The sequence below is a fragment of the Epinephelus fuscoguttatus genome, linkage group LG10 (genome assembly GCF_011397635.1).
Source record: "Epinephelus fuscoguttatus linkage group LG10, E.fuscoguttatus.final_Chr_v1".
In the NCBI taxonomy this organism is placed as follows: Eukaryota; Metazoa; Chordata; class Actinopteri; order Perciformes; family Serranidae; genus Epinephelus; species Epinephelus fuscoguttatus.
The window spans coordinates 29,392,407-29,415,110 of NC_064761.1; the positions used below are offsets into that span (position 1 = coordinate 29,392,407).

The window sequence follows — 22,704 nt, forward strand, 5'->3', positions numbered from 1 at the left end:
TTCCATCATGTTCAGCAGACGGATGGCACCATCTTCTGGGGTTTGTTAAAATGTTGATAGACGCTACATCACGTTGTGTATGGAGTCCCAGTAGTGACAGAAGTATCTCTGAATACATATTTAAAGCTATAGTGCGTAACTTCTACAGGTCCGTAAATGTCCGTTTCACCCAAGCCACTACTAGAGGAGATGACACAATACTGATTAAGCCTATCGGCTCCTCTAACATCGCGCGGTATTTTTCAATATGTATCATATTTAGTTTGCGTGTCGACCGGCGACATTCCCACGCTGGCGCACAGGAAATGCTTCCTCACAACAAGAAGGGAGGGGGAGGAAGAGCGGAGAGTGTCATAGCAAGAGGTAGAGCGCAGGTAGAAAGAGAAAGCAACATGGTGGAGAAGCGGCTGAGACACGGTTCAGAAGTGGATCCTACCACAAAGAAAAAGTCTGGACGTTCGGCTGAAGGTCTATTAGCAAAGAAGGAAAGTGACCGACGGAGAAGGCAAACAAGGATTTGTATTGGCGTCGCGTTTCTTCGGTGGAGAGCCCTGAAGGAAGAAATTGGGCTGAGGGCAGACACGGATGTTGCCTTGCTGCTGTTGGATAAGTGACTTGGTTTATAATTATATTATGAGTAGTATGTGTTGCTGTTACATGTACTGGACCTAGTACTTTATTATTTTCTTGGAAATGGTGCTATGAACGTAATGTAATGTTAGCAGCCTGGTGTTCGCCACGTTGTGTAGCATTGTGTACACAGTGTGAAGCGAGTGTTACTCTGTGTATGGTGTGTGGCGAGTGTTACTCTGTGTACATGGAAGTGCCACCGGCTTATTAGTTGTAATAACGCATTATCCGCTGGGAGACGACAGAAGTTACGCACTATAGCTTTAAAAATAACATTCAAATAGTAGTTATAGTGTGTTTTTTATGTTTATTTGAAAGCAGTTTCGTTTATGATTATCATAAGAGGGTTAAAAAAAAATATCCCATTTTCTATTTCCCATTTTCAACACTCAGTTTTCCTCTCAATATTCCCAACATTTCTTGCTCCTTATAATGAGATGTGTGTGTCTGACATCACGGTAGAATATTAGGTCAATAATGGTGTCCTTTGCCAACATCAATGCCTTTTTTTCTGTGAGAAAATTATAAATTTTCGGGTCAGTATTTTGGTATTACTACTGGCCAACTAAGGCACAGACATCTTTTCTGGATCCACAGTTTTACCTTTAGATTAATTGCAAAAAAATTACAACTTATTTGTAAAGAAACTTTAAAACATATAATGACTCTCAATAGTCTCCCTGTTTATATGACACTGGTGATCGCATTAAAAAAAAGTGCAGGTATTAGATCATTTTTGTAAAATAATGAATACAATGGTAATTCATTTTAATATTTCACTCTTTTTTGTTGTTGTTTTTTCTCAAAATATAATTATAAACAAATTTAACAGAAGCAATATATAAACTGCTATAAAATACAAGTAAAGAATTAATAAAAGGCAGTGACTCAGCACCTTCATTCTCTTGCCTTGGAACCCCTCTGACACTCTGTTCACACTTGTTCAGACGCAATGTTCCTTGGATTTAAAAGGCAAGCAAAAGATGCCAGAGCTGTTAAATACCATACTAGGATGATCTTTGGACCCCAACATCCATCATTACAAGTGTTTTACTGTTACAGCAGCAAGATGTGTCTTTACTTTTTTTTACAGTCCTGTCTGATCTGTTTGTATCACACCTGTTCAGTGACAGTGACTGACTCTCACTGATTAATGGTCTCGTAAATCATCAAAGTTGCAGAACCTGAGAAAGTGTGATGCATTCAGTGACTTACCAACGTCCGCATGTACATTTTACATATACAAATTTTATTTTTTTTTACCTATTCTGCAGGTCAAACAGGCTCTTGATGGTAATAAATATTCAACATGATAGAAACGGTGATCAGAAATGATGACAAAGCACTGCACCTTTATAAATCTCTATGCAAATCTTCAAAAACAGAACAAGGATGAAAATTTCCACAAAAGCAAAACAAAAAATAAAACCTGCAAAAAAAGAATTGAGCTCCTTTTTCTCCAAACATGTCCAAATCTCAACCTCAGAAAATGTCATTTAATTTCAGCTCTTCATATTTAAACAAAATTCTTGAGTGAGATTGACTCTTCCGCCAAATGTTTTCAGACAGGAGGAGGCTGGAAGTGCAAACAAAACCGACACGAGGAGCCAAAAAGGGAGTGCCAATTACAGACTTAATTGAGAATTAATGTTTACATAAAAGAATCTGAGATTGAAGGGACAGATTTTACTCTGTGGTCAGACTTCCAGCGACCATGTCACCCTGGCACTCACCAGAAACAGATCTGAAACGGCTGCAGCAGCAAAAGTTCTAACAATATGCAGAACATACCTAAAAATCATGTTACTGCTGGCTCTCACTGCAGTTAAACTTTTCCATCCTGATAAATAAGAAAACAAAGAAACAGTGGTTAACATTGTCAATCATTGATCTGTTTTTTTAAAAGAAAAGGACTGCTAGACACTTGCTTCTGGTTTGTTTGCAGGGTCGTTGCAGTTTCCGTCACCTGCACTGTGCTTTCACAAGTATTAATCATAGCCAATCACAGTCCTGGTGCAGGTTGTGGTAATAAAAGGTTAATAAACACATAATCAACACCTGAAAGTCGTGATTAACACTCGTCATTCCACAATGGGCATGTCAGGATCAAGTGTCTCGATATAAAAAGGGGTTCAGACAGACGAGTAACCGACCAACACAGGCAGTAGGTCCATTTTTTCACAAAGTTAAGTAAATGCACTTTATTTCCTGGTTTCATCGAGCCCGGTGTAAATACCAACACCGATCAAAGACCTCGACACAGGCCAAACCGTGAAGAGTACCACTCAGTTTTGATTTCCCCTTGTCCCTTCACTGTGTGAGAGAGCGGGGATGCTGGACGGGAGAGGGGTGCAGCAGGCTGCTGAAAGTTTGGAAGTGTGATGGGAGGACAGAGGACGAGGGAGGCGAGGCAGACGGCAGGCTGAATTCCACCTGCAGCCCGTGGGGGGAGCCAGTCCCGCCGCCTGCCGCAACACAGTCAGGGCCCTCGGAGACAAAAGGTCCACCGCACATGTGGAGCTGGTAAAAACAGGAGCCTTGGAGGCGATGGTCGTCGTGGCAGGATGGAGGGCTGCTGCCGGCCCACTGGGAGCTCTGAGGGGAGGGCTGGGACTGGAGCTGGACTAGAGCTGAGGGACAACAACTGCCTGAGCCAGCATCCCGCAGGTCGTCCATGGGCGGGAGAGAGAAGGGACAGCCAAACAGCTGCTGAGGACATCCGTCACCGCACAGGTCTGACAGCCCCATCACCAGCTCACCATCTGGACAGATGCAGTTCAAAGGATGACAGATAAACAAAAATGTTTGAACTTGCTTTACTTATTCCATCAATGCTCACATACTGTATGTTTTAAATTCATTCATACAGCGACTTCAAAAGATATTTATTCCACTTTATGGTACTGAGATTAAAATTCAATAGGACTGTTGCACTATGACTGATTTAAACTGCAGATTATGGCGTCAGTGAGTTTCTCTTTAGCTCTGTAAGTAATTGACAGAAGCGGGCATTAAAGTGGCTCTTAAATTAACCCATATCATTTTTAATTTGCATAAGGCCTTTTGAGTTTCCCTCTCTTGCCTCATTTATTTGAATAATTGACCTGTTTAATCATTCAGCATGAGAGCCATATGCATGATCATTTTATTTTGTTTTGTTGACTTGCATTTTAAAGTCTTTACACGTTGTATTGTGTTTGTGTGTAAGCTGTCAAAATGCACCACAGTCTTTACAACAAACTGTAAACTTGCTAAGTAAGTGCAAGTGACTTTTTTACTTGACTGAATTTTGAATACATACAAAAGTGAAGAGGGCAAAGTCTGAATTCATTCTGAAATAACTCAATATGTCTGACATTATCTGTTAGATGATTAGTGGCATCTACTGAATAGACTGAGGAGGCTTTGGGGCCATATAGAGTGCCACAGGGATTTTTGTCGGTCGATATGGATGTTAGCTTCACACTGGTTCCCTTGTCAAAAAGTCTATTGGATTTTTGTAGAAAATAAGCTCTGTGGCAAATTGTTTATGATTGATAGCATATAAGCAGACGCATCGCATCGCATCGCACCGCCCCTCCCCTCCCCTCCCCCTCTTTATGAAGGGCTTTTGCGCTTTAGGATTCCACTTAAGTGAACTGATGGTTGTTCTTGTAATTTATCTTTATCAAGCCAGTTATTTTAGGACTATTTTTGTACATTTCAAATCATTCCAATTTCAAAGTTCACAAGTGGGGCATTTACTGACATATTTTATGTTGTAGAACAAAACATGAATCATAAGTCTCTCAAGCTTTTGTTAACCACAGACATCTGACCAAAACCCAATTCAAAAAACCCCCTGACAAGATGAGAGAACCGGGAATGCTAAAACGCTGACTCATTCCTGCACCCCTCCATACAACAGCCCTTTACCTTTAGGCTCTAATTACAGTTTGATCATCTACCACAGAAAAGTTAATGAGATCTGTTCCCGATCACCACTTTATCCATATTCTCTCTCTGTAATTCTCTCCTCTCGGCTTGTTTACCTGCAGGCCCAGCCTGCTTTCTGTGGCCTGTCTGGACCGAGTTCATGGCTTTAAGAGAAAGCGGGGAGTTCGTCTGCGGCGGGGACGGCCCTCCTCCTCTGGAGCGCCATGTCAACGGGTGTGCATGCAGACATACATACAGACACAGACATGCACACGTGCGCCCACAAACACAACAACACAAGACACACAAGGAGCAAGAAAACAGTGGGGAAAACAAAAGGAGATGAGATGTGAAAATGATGCATAACATAAGATAATGAATATGTGATGTCAAAATAAACGGCAAACCGTGTAATCAAAACAAGACATTCAACAGACATAAATGAAATCCATAGAGCTGCATGTAACACATGATGGATAGCAGAAAATAATGGGATTTGGAACATGTCTGACATGGTATGTATATGATATATGTTTATGGTCTTTCTAACCTCAGCATTAGTATAAACCAAACTGAAGGCAAACTGTGTATACACCACACTGTAGAGCTTAGTGCTCTGTGCCAGGCTCCCACTTCAAATGAATCTGTGATTAAACGAGTGGAAACTGTCTGAGCTCTTACTGTACATATGCTTATTTTTCAAGCTTGCTGTAAACATGAGATAATGGGAGTAATATTTCAGGGTATTATTGGCTGTGACAATTGCTTCACCATTAGTTCGGTTGGTCTTCTATAAAAGAGCAAGTTTACTTTTCTGTGGCAACACTTTCCAGAATGTGAGCCACCACACCAGGTGCGTGTTTACCTTGTTTGTCCAGGTCCAGGCTCGACTGGGGAGGTAATGGGGACTGCAGCTGTCCAGTGCCCATGGAGCTGTTAGACAACAAGCCTGAGGAATTATTGCTTCTCTCTTCCCTTCCCAGCTCTGCAACCTCCCCCTCCTGGTCTCCATCCTCTCTGCATCACACAACACAACCACTGTTAGTGTAGTTTCCAAAAAACTTAGAGTAATTAATAATCATAAGGGGTACTTTTGGTAAACAGTCGTTTCACGTTATTTTGTAATTTGGGTGAGGTCACCAGCGGAGGTGGTGTATCGGTTCCAGTTAAGAGGCATTACTTCAACAGGGTAGGTCACAAAAACAAGTTGGCTAATGCAGTAATGGTTTAGCGTAAAGTAATGCAATGGGTATATTTCAACAATAAGATGCTCAGTGGATTACTGCTACAACTAATGGGGATTAATAAATAAACAGCTTAAAAAATGCTCTGGTGTTACTGAGAGAGGTTCTTGGAATAAGACTATTATGGATTTAATGGGAATTTCAGATGAGAACACGCAGGAAATCCTCACAACAGGGGCAAATAGAATACAAGCATATTCTGAGACATAAAACTGAAAATATAAACTCATCTTTAATATGTTTAAGATGGCTTGCAGCCTTTAAGTTCATCTAATTCCTTTCCATGATCTTATATTTTAGGATTTTAGCATACTGAATTGCAGATATTAGAGTGAACTCACAAGCCTGTTCACAAATCATGTCTGTTTTTTAGTGTGGCCTTTTATTGTGACCATCCACCATGAATTTTAACAAATTTGCGACCAAAGTTTTATAGGAATATCTATTGAGTGCGTAAAAAAAGTCTTAGCTCTTTAATGTAAACCTGTAAAAAATGGGCGCAAAAAGAAAAGTGTTTAAATTTTTGTTCAGTGTATACTAGACTGCTCAAAAAAATTAAGGGAACACTTAATGGTCACAGTAATCAGGAGATCGCCTGTTACACAAGGGCATCAACCCAGCAGCGGGGCCGGTATCTGCTCCTTTATGCAAGGAGGAACAGGAGGAGCACAGCCAGAGCCCTACAATATGAGCTCCAGCAGGCTACTGGTGTGCATGCTTCTGACCAAACTGTCAGAAACAGACTCCATGAGGGTGGCATGAGGGCCTGACATCCTCTAGTGGGACCTGTGCTCACAGCCCAGCACCGTGCAGCTCAATTGGCATTCGCCAGAGGACACTAGAGTTAGCAGGTCCACCACTTGCGCCCCGTTCTCTTCACAGATGAGAGCAGGTTCACACTGAGCACATGTGAAGAGTCTAGAGATGCCGTGGTGAACGTTGTGCTGCCTGTAACATCATCTGGCATGACAGGTTTGGTAGTGGGTCTGGGGTGGCATATCCTTGGAGCATGGCACAGACCTTCATGTCATAGCCAACGGTACCCTGACTGCTGTTATAGGTACTGGGATAGAACCTTAAAGAGTGATTGTCAGACCTTACTCTGGTGCAGTGGGCCCTGGGTTTCTCCTGGTGCAAGACAATGGCCGGCCTCATGTGGCCAGAGTGTGTAGGCATTTCCTGGATGATGAAGGCACTGACGCCATTGATTGGCCCTCTCATTCCCCTGACCTAAGTATAATTGAGCACCTATGGGACACCCGACACGGTCAAGTACCCCCACAGACTGTCCAGGAGCTCACTCATACCCTGATCCAGGTCTGGGAAGAAATGCCCCAGGACACTATCCGCCGACTCATCAGCAGCATGCCCAGATGCTGCCGGGAGCGCAAACAGGCATGTGAGGGCCGTACACACTACTGAGTCACTTGCCATGATTCAATGTGATTTTGAATCCAGCCCTCAGTGGGTTGATGATTTATGTTTCCACTGACTGTTGTTATGTCATTTTGTTCTCAACACATTATACAGTGTACATCGGTAAAGATTTTCAACTTGAATAATTCATTCATCAAGATCTGATGTGAGATTTATGTGTTCCCTTAATTTTTTTAGCACTGTATATTTATTTATCTTACACAGTTATCTTGACTAGACTATAAGTCTTGCCATTAGTGTTTCAGTAATACTCACATGCTCCCTGACTGCAGACTGTACTTCTTGCGGCTCAGCCTGGTGGCCTGCTGGGTAAAGTACTCATGGCGGTCAGACTTCTTCCACATGTAGTAATACTCCACACACTCCCCGACAGAGCGCGTTCGTACCTGAGGGGGTGAAAAACACTTCTTTTTTGAGCAACAAAAAAACACCCCATCAAATATTCAAAAGAGTACAGCAGGTAGATCATCACTCAGATTAGAACATCAAACCTCAGGAGAGATTCAGCTGAGCACTCACCTTATTAGCCTGAATGAGGTGGAAGTTTTTCCCGTAAACCCGATAGCCGTGCTCGAAGCTCCTGCACTCCTCCTCACTCCAGGCACAAAGCTCTTCTAAAGAGAGGGGAAGCACCGGGAGGATTTTATTTCATAGATAGCCCAGCACAGGTTTTTCATAGTAAGCTTTCATTTTACATTTTTTTTAAATGAATGCAATGCAATAACACCTTTATACTGTAGATTATCACAAAGTAGGGCTTTCAGTTGCCATTCAGTGCCTGGTTTTGACTGATTGAGCCAGCTGTAGGAAAAACTGGATGCAATGTGGCAGCAGGGAGCAGTTTCTTTCACCCCTATCCATACTACAGCAAAAATCTTAGACTTAAAGATCCAGTGTGTGGGACTTAGGGGGGTTTGTTGGCAGGAATGGAATATAATACAATAATACAATTTTCTTTAATGTGTAATCTCTTGAAAATAAGAATTGTTGTGTTTTGTTAACTTAGAATGAGCTGTTTATTAGGGCTGTCAAAATTGCTCAAAAATGACGTTCGCATATTCCTTCTAAAAATAACTCATAGGTTCGAACCATTCGAATTTTTTTTTTCGCATTATGTCCACAAGAGTGCAATGCATGTTACATTGTCATCTTTCTACAGTGGCCCAGAATGGACAAACCAAACACTGGCCAACGTAGTTAGCAGCCCCTCCGCGACAAGCAGCATCGGAAAAACATTGATGTTCAACATAACTGCTTTATTCAGTGTCTTTAGTGGTTTAATATCGTCCAGGTCTGTTTGTTTTGGAGAGGAAGAGACCTCTGTGGATAATTTTGCTCCTGGTAACAACCTCCTGAATGTCTTGATGTTAAGTCACTGGAGAAAAAAGGTGAGCACGCATTAGCTGGTGCTGGGTTAGCGGCTGGTCTCTGACAAGCTAAACAGCATCAGAGAAACACTGACATGTAATGTGAAACTGATTTATTCAGTGTTTTTACCAGTTTAACCCTATTGGCCCCTAGGCTTTCTTGGGGTATTTTTACTGCCTTTACTTTTAAGCTCATATCACAGTCATTATAAAGGCTACATACACATGCTTTACCTATTTACATCTAAGATCATAGAAAAAAAGTCCACCAAGTGCAATGATGTCCTCCAAGATAATATTTGTTTTTCAGTTTTAGTTATATATTGGGGGGACATTTTGGGTACTGGGGGGGGGGCATGTCCCCCTCAATGTATATGGTGACTACTGCCCTGTCATGCATGCATAATTAGGCTGCAGTTGTCTGGGTGCGCAAAGGTGAAGTGGCTGGTCTTGTCATACAAAGTTTGATGGAGTGTCAACTGGATAGTATGGAGATATTTGCATCTTGGAAGCCGGACTACAAATGTGGATAGACAGGGAGAAACACACACAAGCCTAAGACGTGGTAAGATACGATATTCCTCACTATATGAAGTGACTGATAAGATCTGTATCATGGATTGTAAAGAAATTCGTCAGGTTTTTATTTTGTAGACAATTGATCTGGATTTACAGCGTGATGGGATGACAGCACAATGATGTGTGTGGTATCACTGGAAAGCTCTGCTCCTGCACGTTCATGTGATGTGTGGTATTTCTGTGCGACCCTGCATTTGCAAGTAATCCATCCAAGAGTAATGTGTGTGCAAAGCTGTATGAAAGCTTTGTTATACATAAATTTAGTGTAACTTTATCATTTTTTTTCGCTGTGAAAACAATGGACTACCGACAAGTGCTTGGTCTTGTCGGAAAGCTACGGTCCCGTTGTTTCAAGTGATATGCGTGGCGGAGAAAATCCATAGAGAAGAACAGGTGTGAATTTGGACGCACTATGCGTCGTTCGGGCCCATGGGGTTAAATCACCAGGTACACTTGTTATAGAGAGTAGGAGACAAATTGGCAACCTCTGAGGCTGAAAAATGAAGCCAGTGCTGAAGTGCCAAAAACTGCAGTTCACGTACGACCACTTGAGGCTGGCTCCAAAACAGAGCAAATCCCCATAATGCCCAACTTTACATGAGTAATACATGCTCCAAAAAAAAAAGATGGCAACTCGAGGCTTCAAGATGGCAGGCCACAAACCAATGGGTGACGTCATGGTGCGTTTTTGTAGGGCTCAGATATGGGTCCTGCTGTTTACTGACCTCAATGATTAGCTCCCAAATGAGTCTATGGTTTCCACTTTTATTCATTGCCCCCAAATGTATTGTTTCTTTGTGAAGAATATGATTTTATGTACAAGCTGTGGAAGGTGTGTGGAAGGAGTTTCTGAAATAGCACTTTTGAGTAAGTTCATTGCTTTAATTTTCCAAGAAGAATATAATCTCATCCTACACTTTGTCATTACATAGCTCAACTCCGGACTCAGCTGGTGTCACTCTTTATATAATACAATGTGTCCCCTGACTGCAGTTTCAGATCAGATTCTTTCAAAGTTGTGAGATTAAAACCCACAGTAATCCTCCTTCACAACATCTGCATCAACAAATCTGACACAGGTATCAAAAAACAGGTCTTTGCTCCTGTCAGTTACTTTATCCGTTTATCCATTCATCTGTTTCTGATTTTTGCTGACAAGTTGCTCCTTATTATTTTTGCATAAAAAACCCATAATACAACCCATAATACACCTTAACCCATAGTATATGCAATGCTGCTTTCTGACTGAGGGATAGCTTTCGGTTTTAAACCACATCAACAGCTGGAGTAAGGACTGACTCGGCTTTTGTCGCACGTTGCTTTATACCCCATAAGACTTGGTAGGCTCTCTTTGTGGGAATGACAGTTTTGTAGTTTATCCAGGCTAGGGGCCGAGATGAGGTGACTGAGGGGGCTGTTAAAAACTGCAAGGGGGCAGAGCACTCAATATATTTTTAATTTATGTACCATTCTCTGTGTGATCAAACGAACTAAGTGACATGTTCTGTCTGTCTTTCTGTCTATCAATCTTTTCTGCTCCATTTCAGTACTACGGACAGCGCCAAATCTACACACGTCAAACAGCCCTGTCCATGGTTCGGAAACAACAGCTAAGCCATAGTCACATGAATCTCGGAAAATCATTTTGTGAGTTTTGCTATCTTTCTAAAGATCCATTAAGCTTCAACAGACAGTGCAAATAATACAACTAAGGGTGCTAAGGAAGTATTTAACTGCTGGAAAGATGGTCTTTTCATAGATCTGGGTTGTCTATGCAATAGAAAGAAGCAAATACTTTTAAAATTAGTGCTACATGACCAAAGAAATAGAGGGCTGTGGCATTTGCTTTTGCTCAAGAGACAGAAAACCTACTACGAGAATGCACTGCGCTGCAGCGGACCAATAAATGCTCCCACTGGTGGGTTTTTCCACAGGAAACAATATGGCTGCCAACCGGTAACAAACAATCTCAAATTACAGTTAAACAGTGAGTTAAAATTTGTTTTTGAAAACATTTTAGACTAGAAATAGACAACACAGTAACATAATCTTGTTTCATATTTCATCAACACTGCTTAGTTTACAATTTGATCTCAGTATTTTCAGACTGCATTTTTACAAAACAGGAAACAGTATGGCGCCCACTTCTTGTTCACAAATTCTACTACTACAGCCAAACTGTGCACTAAAATATGTTTCTAAAAACATTTTAGTTGAGTAATAGGCAGTACAGTACCAGAATCTTGGTTAATAATTGATATATATATATATATATATCATTGATTAGCACTGCCTGGTTTTAAGGCGGCACGGCGATGCAGTGGTTAGCATTGTTACCTCTCAGCAAGAGCATTAGTGTGGGTTTTCTCGGGGTACTCCAGCCTCCTCCCACAGTCCAAAAACATGCACGTTACATTAACTGGTGACTAATGTGCCCATGGGTGTGAATGTGAGTGTGAATAGTTGTCTGTCTCTTTGCGTCAGCCCTGTGACAGTCTGGTGACCTGTCCGGAGTGTACCCCGCCTCTCACCAATGTCAGCTGGGATAGGCTCCAGCCCCCCCGCGACCTCTAACAGGATAAGCGGTTACAGATTATGAATGAATGAATGCGGGTCTCTGTCTCAATCCGCTTTTATACTTTTTGTGTCTGTGGTGGCGGGCATGCAAAAAATGCAAAAGGACAGTCTGTAGTTTGAGCAACAGCCCTAGAGCCAGCGAAAATCTGTTTGATGACACATTTTGCATCATCCAGCAGATTTGAGCTGGGAAAGGAGCAGGGAGATCTGGGTGTCAGTAAGATGGAGGGAAGTTTACCACAGTTCATTTACGCGTAGCATCCACAGTTATCGGCAAAGTATCCCTTTAAGACCCCCTGTGGCCTCAGGCTAAATTTTTTCTCTGAAGAAATACAAGGGCTTGTGCTCTGGATGTCAAGTCTCCCAACTGCATCTCAAATATTTTGGCTGATGCTAATATTTGGAAACACAGTACGCTATAGTCTCTCTTCAGTGCCAGCGATCCCAGAGGAGGCACACCTCCCCGCTATGGGAATCACTGAGTTACAGTTTATCCTTGTTCAGGGAAGCGAGCAGGGATTTCATTTGTGCTACAGCTGTGAAATGTAACTAAGAAATGTTAAGAAATATACTGACACTATAAACACTGGCAAATTTAATCAGATAACATTAAACTATTTTACACTTTGAGAGATATTTTATCAGCTATTATGTTTGTCATGATTTTAAGTGGAAGATAAATAAGTTTAATAGCAGGTATGATGACAGTTCTTACCACTGAACACTTTCACATTGAAGCGCAATCGTCTCAGTGCCTCTTCTGCATTAAAGTTGCATTTCACTAGTTCATACAGTGCCTGAGGGTCAAGAGAAAAGGAGGATAAGTGAAATGGGTCAGAATGCTTAGTGCATTTCTTAATGGTCCTTCAGTAGTGTAGGTGGGCAGTAAAGACATGTACCTACAGTTGAGAGCACAGACACACACTTACATACACACTTAACATAATTAACAGTGTCTTCTGGGATGTAATTTAAAGTTCCTCTACCTGTTGGTTGTCTCGGACAGTGTCCCCGTGTGTTTGTGTGTATGCCGCCCCCTCCTGACCGTAGGTTCTCTGTGCATTCAGCAAGAACTCTTCTACTTCCTGCACAGGCAGAACACCTGGCCTCCACAGCAGCTGGTCCTCACTGATGCAGGCTAGAGGATCAAGGAAATGCAGTGGAAGCAGCAGAGCAACAAGATGAGAGGTTGGAAAGGGGAGGAGGAAGAGACAACTGATTAAGAGACAGAAAAGGAGACGGTGAAGTTGCATTTAGATGTGTTTGGCAGTGTCTGCTTTGATAGCTTCAGTGGGAGCTGCCAATATCAGATTTTTTTGTCAAATTCTACACAGAGGTGCTTTAATCATTATGTCATACAACGTGTTAGACTTAATCTTTATAAAATGGCAGTTTAACTTGTCTCTAATGGCATGTGTCCACAAAGCACTTTCTTTTGAGCCCCAGCGTCTTTTTTTAATAGTTTCCAACCAGGAGAGAGCACATGTGGCAGCCTAGGGAAAAATCACTACATCTAGTGCTTTTTTCAGCATGCTCCAGCTTTCTTGTGAGGTCGTTCTGAGCACCTCGAATTGAAAATCTCTGAACTTTTCAAAAGGCGCTGGTGTTGTCCCTGCCACTCCTTTAACTACTGTCTGACCAGAGCTGTGAGTCAGAAATGATCACACAGAGACAGAAAATCTAATTTATGGGAGCAGTTTCGCTGGACACCAAATGTCGCTGATGAGTGTGCTTTATCACCGCTGGTGTTCTAAGTTAACTGTGTAGTCAGCCCTCTGTTAGCTACCTAGCTAATATCTAATGTCAAAATATTGTTGTCATAGAAACAAAATCCTCACATATAGGGGTGTGCCAAATCATCTCACTCATGATAATACTGGTATAATTTTTAATATGATATGAAAAATTCATACTGTGATACTGATATTTTGGATTGTTGACATACTGATGTCATACTGTTACCCATGGCAACAACAAGCATGGCTGAAAGCAAAATCATTACCGACGCCGCGGTGGTTCCAAAAAGAGGAGCAGATTCAGTAGTGTGGAATAAACTGTGGCGTCCTGAATGTTTTATGAACAGCTCTGAACCTCTCAGACTCTTTTAGTGAGTTACCGATCAGAGGGAACTCAGTCAGCGGCTCCTCTGGTAGCAGCACAGTCTCCTCTCTCTCTCTCTCTCCCGCCGTGCGCAAACAGGAATCGGTGTCATCAAGTAATTTTGTCATAAACCTTTGATAATGTAAACCTACGTGACGTTCACAGCTCGATGAAAAACTACATATGTGCGAATGTGCAATAGTTGTGGTGTCATAACAGCCTGTCACAGGTTACAGCGTGATGATTAGAGGAGAAATGGCAGAGCATAAAGGTCCAGGTGGGAAAATAAACTACTCAATCATTTAGGTTTTTGCTAAAAAAAGAAGGGAATCACCTGTTGATTTATATATATAGATCCCAGGGTATATTTTTTTGTTTTTAGGAGCTGTTTAAATGTGTAATTTGTGGTTGATTTTATTTTGTTGAACTATAAATACTGTATAAAGAATCTGAATCTCAGTCTGAGTTACTGTTGTTGTTTACAAACAAAAGAAATGAGAGATAATTATTGTTTGTTTTTACTAAAAACTTAAGGGGCAAACTGTTACAGTTTAACATATAAAACTATATCACTTATATTGCATGCAATTCTATTTTCTTGAAATAATCACAGAAACTTTTTGGACTAATTTGTCATATCATCAATAATACTGTTATTGCAAAAACACCCTGACATATTGTGGTATTTTAGGGCCATATCGCCCACACATCCTCACATAGTGCATCATTAAATAAAAGCACTGGGAGTGCTTTTTTAGGAGGCCCTAGGATGATGCATTTCCCAGCACCCCACCACTGCTTCTCTACCAAAGAAAAACAACATGTGGACACATGCCCTGACTCCAGCAACGCAAGGTCTTTTCTGTTGCTTACCTCTCTCCTGGTAGGTATATGAACTGAGTGGAGGGATTTTTGCCTGATACTTAGAGCCAACCATGATCTCCTGAGAATGAAATCAAACACATAGTCTGTCACAGCGCTGAAATGGGTCATATATGCTCATAAAGGCTGACATGCTGCTGTGTGGTAGGGTTCTTCGGGAAGATCTGCCAACTTGACAATACAATCAAAGCCAACATATTACTGGCTACTGGCTAATGGTCCTGGGTTCAGTTTGTCCAGCTGAGTGGTCTTGGGAATTTAATATTGGATATTCATACAGTACATGAATTATACTCAATGATAAAGGAAGAAATGAGTTTATGTAGCAGTATAGCAAAAAGAAAGGATGTGTACAGCTATTGGGGCTGTCAATGTAAAACAGACATAATCTTTTGTCATTTGCTTTGTGTAACGTGCTGTCTGAAGTGGTCAGGAGATGTGTGTTATTGCCCTCAGTGACGTACCTTGTGCTCTTCATTGGAGGGAATAGAGGCATCGTCAGAGTCCTCATCGGATGAGCTGACTAATGTGTCTTTGTCTCCACCTGAGAGACAAAACATCAGACAGGAGTGTCAGGCAAATCCATGTGGATGTTATGATCCATTTTAAAATGTTGAACTCATTTATCAGGCCTTTGTGTTTTAATTTAATACTGAACTACCTTAAAGTCAAATCCATCAATATAACTTTTTTAAACAGCATTTCAAAGTTAAGATTTGTTTCATTCTTTTGTTCAATATTAACCATTATTCAATGAGCAAATCCCAATCTCAAGTGAAACACACACAATAAAATAAAAATGAAAAGTGCAATAAATCAATAAAGAATATAATTCAGGTTAAAGCAGTGACCAGAAAGGAAGCAAAGAGGAACAAAGCCCCCCTCCATTTTACCTTTAGAGAAACTGTGTGCTCAGTTAATCTAGCGGAGACAAAAGCGGCGTACCTGTCATATATTTGGTTTTCATTATATTTTGTGGACTCAGCATCAATACGATCACTACCAGGGGCAAGTAAATATATTTAAACTCCCTCAATTCATAAATGTTTGAGTGTCTTTGACATCGTTCAGTCATACAGAAAGAGACACATCATGCAGTGCATGCTGCCATACCCATACTACGTTATACAGAAATAAATAAATCGAAGCTTTCATGTAATTTCCTGACATTATAAACTCTGACATGTCATGTTATTGAAGTGTACCGCCTGGCTGTAAGTAACATGGTGCAGTCTCAGCAAAGCACTGAATTAAAATTAAAGTATGAGAAAATATTCCACCAAAAACAAAGGCTGTAGGGACGATCCTTTCTTTCAGTGCAGCTCCACAGTTTCATCAGAAAAAGGCCGTGAGTGTGCATATGGGAGTTTAATTTATGAAGCTGAACCTCCATTTTCTACCTTTTCTTTGTTGAGATAATCTAAAAAGTCATACGGTCGTGTGTAAATAAATGTCTATGTGCTTTACCTTGGAGGCGGCGGAGCAGATCTGAGGTGTTTGAGGTGACTGAGGGGGTGAGATCATCTGCTGATGATTCTTCTTCCTCCTCCCCAGGAAAGAGATCCTCAGTTATCTGATCCTGGACAAAACAATTAAGAATAATAGGGCTGCACATTATAGCAATAGCACGGCAAAGAACACAGATTACACTGATAAATATATTAGTATATAATATTTTAGAATTTAACTGTTCTCTAATTCTCTGCATTCTTGGCATTGCATCTCACCTTGTCCAGTGTCATGCCTGGCAGGCTGGCAGCCATGTGACAGGTCTCCTTCTCTGGATCTGACACTGTGTAGCCGTACAGAGCCAGCAGCTCCTCCAAAGGAAGCTCACTGGCCTACAGAGAGTTACAGAGAGAGACATCAGCAGGTAGAGGGAGATGATTTGGTTAATTACATATTTCTTAGAAAAAAAAATTGTTTCAAGAGCAGGAGCACACAATCCCAGGAGTCCTGTGAAACAGACTTGTTTTTAAGTTATGACTTCAGCTGCAGTCAAAACACACTGGTCATATTTCAAGCAACACTAAATGCAACAAGGAGAAAATAAACCTTAGGGTTCCCAGCCTGACTGCTTTAGTGTATTATTGAGTGGTATTATCAATCATTAAGCCACAATAACATCACTTATGTTAATCTACAGTACAGGCCAAAAGTTTGGACGCACCTTCTCATTCAATGCGTTTTCTTTATTTTCATGACTATTTACATTGTAGATTCTCACTGAAGGCATCAAAACTATGAATGAACACATGTGGAGTTATGTACTTAACAAAAAAAGGTGAAATAACTGAAAACATGTTTTATATTCTAGTTTCTTCAAAATAGCCACCCTTTGCTCTGATTACTGCTTTGCACACTCTTGGCATTCTCTCCATGAGCTTCAAGAGGTAGTCACCTGAAATGGTTTTCCAACAGTCTTGAAGGAGTTCCCAGAGTTGTTTAGCACTTGTTGGCCCCTTTGCCTTCACTCTGCGGTCCAGCTCACCCCAAACCATCTCGATTGGGTTCAGGTCCGGTGACTGTGGAGGCCAGGTCATCTGCCGCAGCACTCCATCACTCTCCTTCTTGGTCAAATAGCCCTTACACAGCCTGGAGGTGTGTTTGGGGTCATTGTCCTGTTGAAAAATAAATGATCGTCCAACTAAACGCAAACCGGATGGGATGGCATGTCGCTGCAGGATGCTGTGGTAGCCATGCTGGTTCAGTGTGCCTTCAATTTTGAATAAATCTCCAACAGTGTCACCAGCAAAACCCCCCCACACCATCACACCTCCTCCTCCATGCTTCACAGTGGGAACCAGGCATGTGGAATCCATCCGTTCACCTTTTCTGCGTCTCACAAAGACACAGCGGTTGGAACCAAAGATCTCAAATTTGGACTCATCAGACCAAAGCACAGATTTCCACTGGTCTAATGTCCATTCCTTGTGTTTCTTGGCCCAAACAAATCTCTTCTGCTTGTTGCCTCTCCTTAGCAGTGGTTTCCTAGCAGCTATTTGACCATGAAGGCCTGATTCGCGCAGTCTCCTCTTAACAGTTGTTCTAGAGATGGGTCTGCTGCTAGAACTCTGTGTGGCATTCATCTGGTCTCTGATCTGAGCTGCTGTTAACTTGCCATTTCTGAGGCTGGTGACTCGGATGAACTTATCCTCAGAAGCAGAGGTGACTCTTGGTCTTCCTTTCCTGGGTCGGTCCTCATGTGTGCCAGTTTTCTGTAGCTCTTGATGGTTTTTTCGACTCCACTTGGGGACACATTTAAAGTTTTTGCAATTTTCCAGACTGACTGACCTTCATTTCTTAAAGTAATGATGGCCACTGGTTTTTCTTTAGTTAGCTGATTGGTTCTTGCCATAATATGAATTTTAACAGTTGTCCAATAGGGCTGTCGGCTGTGTATTAACCTGACTTCTGCACAACACAACTGATGGTCCCAACCCCATTGATAAAGCAAGAAATTCCACTAATTAACCCTGATAAGGCACACCTGTGAAGTGGAAACCATTTCAGGTGACTACCTCTTGAAGCTCATGGAGAGAATGCCAAGAGTGTGCAAAGCAGTAATCAGAGCAAAGGGTGGCTATTTTGAAGAAACTAGAATATAAAACATGTTTTCAGTTATTTCACCTTTTTTTGTTAAGTACATAACTCCACATGTGTTCATTCATAGTTTTGATGCCTTCAGTGAGAATCTACAATGTAAATAGTCATGAAAATAAAGAAAACGCATTGAATGAGAAGGTGTGTCCAAACTTTTGGCCTGTACTGTATATTAGAATAAAAGTAACATAAACTTCATATGTGGGCGACCTTTAGCTGATCTGGCACAGTGGGCGCTCTATACAGGCTGAGTACTTTGCAGCAACCTAGGTTGGATTCCAACCTGCAGTCCTTTGCTACATGTCATTCCCCCTCTCTGTTCCCACTTTCCTGTCAGTCTCCAGCTGCACTATAATGAAGGCAAAAAAGCCCAAAAATTATTCATTAAATTAAAAAAAAACTTCATATGCAACTTAAATTTAGCTATAGCTGAGAGGAATATGAAATGCAGAGTTATTTGCCTGTAATCCGTCTGCTGAAAACAGCCACATGGAAGTTATATACAACAAATTTTGCATTTGTTATTGCAAGTAACTTTTTAAAGTTATTCTACTGTGTTAAGTTGAGATGGATTCTATATCTGCTCTTAATTGTTCAGTCTTTTGAAGTCTTTCTACCGGAGCTGATGGCAGATCATGTCGTGTTAGCCTGATTTAGATGGTAAAGCCTTCAATGGATGAATTTGGTGGGCCAAAAGGTTTTGCATCTCTGCCGACTCTGTGTAGTGTATCCACACTGGAGGATTAAAGAACTCATGTAAAGGACTTATGTATTTCTGTAGTGATACAATTTTTTGTACATATCAGCATATTTGGTTTATGCCTACAATGTATCTAGTTTTCCACTTTTTCTGTTATTATATTTCTAAAGTAACAGGAAATAATTTGGACGTGTATTCCCATGAATCTCATTTCCCGAGATTAAAGCCTCATCAGTTCAATGATGTCATCGACACTCTGGGCATCTTTCCTCTTTTGCCAAAAAATCTCCATGGCTCCCATTCAGTTTGCAGAGTCATAATCAAACAGGTAAAACATTTCCAAAATGCTATCTCAAAATCTTTGCAGAGTAAAACCCAGAACAGCTCTTTTCCTATCAGTCAGATTTGGATTGTTAAGGCAGATGTGAAAATCAAGAGCTGTATGTTTAATATAATTTCCTAAGCATGGTTTCCAGAGGAGGTTTGTTCTGATGCATGCAATTTAGGAAGATGACTAATTAATACTCTGTTTAGCCACGTTTGCCAAATTGGAAAAGATGGTTAACGTTGCATTTTGTGACAAAGGCCATAGGAAGGTGTAAGAAACAAATCTATAATCTTAAATGGTAAAGCTGAGGTAGGCAGTTTCATTTTAGTGTCACTGGGCAAAAAAATCCCATAACAAACTTTGAGCATGTTGTAATTCAAGCGGACTTGGAGAAAACTAAACTTTTACGCCTCCTCTTGGCTGTGTTTTCAGAAACTAGAAAATCTAGGCAGTGACAAAAGACTCTGGACAATCACAGGTCATTTTAAAAAGAGGGAGTTCCCATTAGTTGTTCTATAAATGCAGATGCAGGTGCATGTCCTGTCGGTAAAATCCTGATTCAATGGCCAGCCAGTGCAAACTCCAACTCAGGGGGACCAGACCGCCCCAACTTGCCGCCAGATCAGCATTTTTCTGTTGCTGCCGTTACACAGGTTAGACTCAGCGCTGCTGCTGACCGATGCTGTTGGCTTGTGCTGGCCGAAATCAAGACGCTTCACCCGCTGTCTCCCTTCTGCTTGGAAGGGGATCAGGACAGAGAGGTGAGGTGCAAGAGGGTGTATTTTCAAATTCTGCCTTTTCCAGATTCTTGCCTACTCCAGCTTTAACTGCTGCTGCTGTTTTCACATTACACACAAAAAAATATGATGCTATGTGAAGTGTGGAGCTCTTTTGTTTGTTGTTGTTGTGTTTTTTTAGGGGTCAGTTAACTGTTATGGCATAAATGCACTGTCAGGTGGTTATGAAACATGTACTGTAAATGGCACCGGTGCAACTTCAGTACAGAAAAAGTTGCATGAAAACCTCTGGCTGACTTATTTCTTTTATATCTATATCTATATATCTTGTAAACCTAATTTAGTTCAATTTAAAAGCAACTTCAAAAACACAACAGTCAATATTAACTCCATTAATTACATTTTTCAGTGTTTTCAGTCACCATTTTCAGTAGTCAGAATAAGAATACTGTGACAGTAGGTGTGTAGGTGATGCAGAAAATTATCCTGTAAAACAGATGGTGGCTTTCACACAGCAACTAACTTTAACATGTGCGGACATGGCTGAACTTGACCGTACAGTGTGGGACTGCGCTGCCATCTTCATGGGGCGAAAGTTCTCCGACTTCTCTAAGGCCAGTTAGGGTTTCTGCTTCTCCTGCTGAGGGCCTTCATCACTGTACCTGGTCCACTCTCCACTAGGCCACGACCTCCACGCTTATTATCTTCAGGGGCTTGTCGCCCACCTGCAGACACAAAAGGACATTCAACATCATGTGGATGCACTGTAACATGGCAGCACATTCCTCTGTGCGCCCATGACATTCGTGCACAACATGAGGGATCACATAGTGACTGATCCTGGCTCATCCCATTACAGATCAGCTGACTCTTGACATTTAAACCACCTTTTTGTAACTTATGAGACTTATAAGCAGCATTTAAAGAGTCTGCAATTCACTTGTAACTTAATCTCATGCAGAATAATCTCAAACTCTACAGATTTGGGTTTTGGGGATTGCAGTAATGGAATATACCTCCTAAAATCAAAACAGCTGACAGTTTTTACATCACATTTTCCTGTGTCAGCATGTTTCCAGTACAGGCTTTGAGCTAAAAGAGCAAGTCAAAGTGGGACATGTGTCTTTGATGAAGACATGCAAGTTGAGGCCACAGAAGAGTTTCATACAGAAGTGAAAAACTTGCTCCAGAGCAGGGTGTGAGAGGATGTAAGCAGCCCTACCCTGGTCACTGAATTACATTAAACCCCTACAGACACAAGTCCTGAGTAAATAAGTTGCAAAAGTCCAGTGTGCCTCTCCCAGCCCATCGGGTGCTGTCTGTGTGACCACGGGCGCTTTCCTGTGACTGGTGCTGAACGTCTCTTCCTCTCCTCGGCTTAGTGAGCAGCACGAGAAGGAAATAACTAGTTGTGAATATTTCCGAAAGAGACTGTCGGAGTTTACCGCCGCGAAGTCGTGACATCTCTCCCAACTTTTTCACTCAGTCCACTCCGTCGCCGGGGCGCACCTGATCAGCACCACCGTGTTAGACCCCGCCGGGCTCCCTATTGTTTTCTACGGATTTACTATCAAGGCGGAGGGAATGGCTCTTTAAAGCTAAGAACGCGGAGAGAGGCGATACGCCGGAGAGGTTCTCCATTTCTCCCTCCGCTTCCCGGTTAAAAAGCCCCCGTAGCCCTCTTTCAGCCGGCGTTCACCGGCCGGAGAAACCGTCCACACTCTTGTGTGTAATACGGAGTGACACAAGTGTTAAATTCGGGCCGGTTTTTGTATCATTTGAGTCGTTACATTCCTCGTTTTCGCTCACTTACCTCCGCCATTCCGTTTCTGCGCAAGCTGAGTATTGCCCGGATGTTGTAGGTCTGCTCTGTACAGCTCAACTGTTTATTGCCGCAACGATTCAGCAACAGCGACTGTGCTGCTGCTCACTCACAGTTATAACGAATACTTCCAAATTATTAGCTTATTTTTGTCTCATATGACAGCTGGCATTTTAAAATGTCCCTTTTGTTCATAAAAATCTCCCTCCTACTTTCGTTTCAGTTTTTAAAGTGTGCTCTTGTGTGCAGTGTTTTAAAAACTAACTTCAAAAGAAGGTAAAACTACAACTCAGGTTTAAATTATGCAAATGGTCATTCCCTCCTTTAAAGACTACAAATCTTAGTCTCTGCAAAACTACAGGTTTAACACTGATACTTATATCCCCTATTTATTTTATTTCAGTGCTTCAGTGATTATTGGAGCCTCACCACCTCTGAATATGAGTGTCATCTCTCAGCCTGACACATGTCCATGGTCATAAATCATATAGTTACTATAGGCTCCTGCTGAATATGTGAATGAGGGAGGGGACAGGACATGGTCAAAGCAGATAAAGACATAAGGCTCTCTCCTCAGCCAATGACTGCTTACAGCTCTGCAGAGATAGGAGAGGCAGTGTTAATGTATATGTTGACCACACGTGACAATATTCAGCTACAACAATGTGGATTATATGATAATAATTCAGATAATCTGGCCAATGTACAGTAGGTCTATATAATAATGGTTACAGTGAAGTTTTGATATCAGTCACCCTGTTTAAGTGAAAAGCCATGTAAATA

At 41.5% G+C, this 22,704-nt stretch overlaps 1 protein-coding gene across 1 annotated transcript; it reads right to left on the reverse strand.

Moving 5' to 3' along the window:
- Window positions 1-1,108: 1,108 nt before the first annotated feature.
- Window positions 1,109-21,987, reverse strand: mier2 (mesoderm induction early response 1, family member 2). The gene is made up of 13 exons (XM_049588718.1): window positions 21,913-21,987; window positions 20,659-20,824; window positions 16,459-16,572; window positions 16,199-16,310; window positions 15,196-15,275; window positions 14,723-14,792; window positions 12,736-12,887; window positions 12,465-12,546; window positions 7,746-7,840; window positions 7,482-7,612; window positions 5,411-5,562; window positions 4,655-4,757; window positions 1,109-3,394 (listed from the first exon to the last, which is right to left on the reverse strand). The coding sequence occupies exons 2-13, from the start codon at window positions 20,683-20,685 to the stop codon at window positions 2,941-2,943; spliced, it is 1,572 nt and encodes a 523-aa protein (XP_049444675.1). The 5' UTR covers window positions 20,686-20,824; window positions 21,913-21,987; the 3' UTR covers window positions 1,109-2,940.
- Window positions 21,988-22,704: the final 717 nt, after the last annotated feature.

Excerpts from the sequence above, each read along its gene's own strand:
- mier2 (XM_049588718.1), bottom strand. The coding sequence starts at position 20,685 with ATGAAGATGGCAGCGCAGTCCCACACT. Across the intron at positions 15,276-16,198 it reads TCTGCTCCGCCGCCTCCAAG|GTGGAGACAAAGACACATTA; the intron begins GTAAAGCACATA and ends TTTGTCTCTCAG. Across the intron at positions 3,395-4,654 it reads GCTGGGCCTGCAGGTAAACA|AGATGGTGAGCTGGTGATGG; the intron begins AGCCGAGAGGAG and ends CTGCATCTGTCC.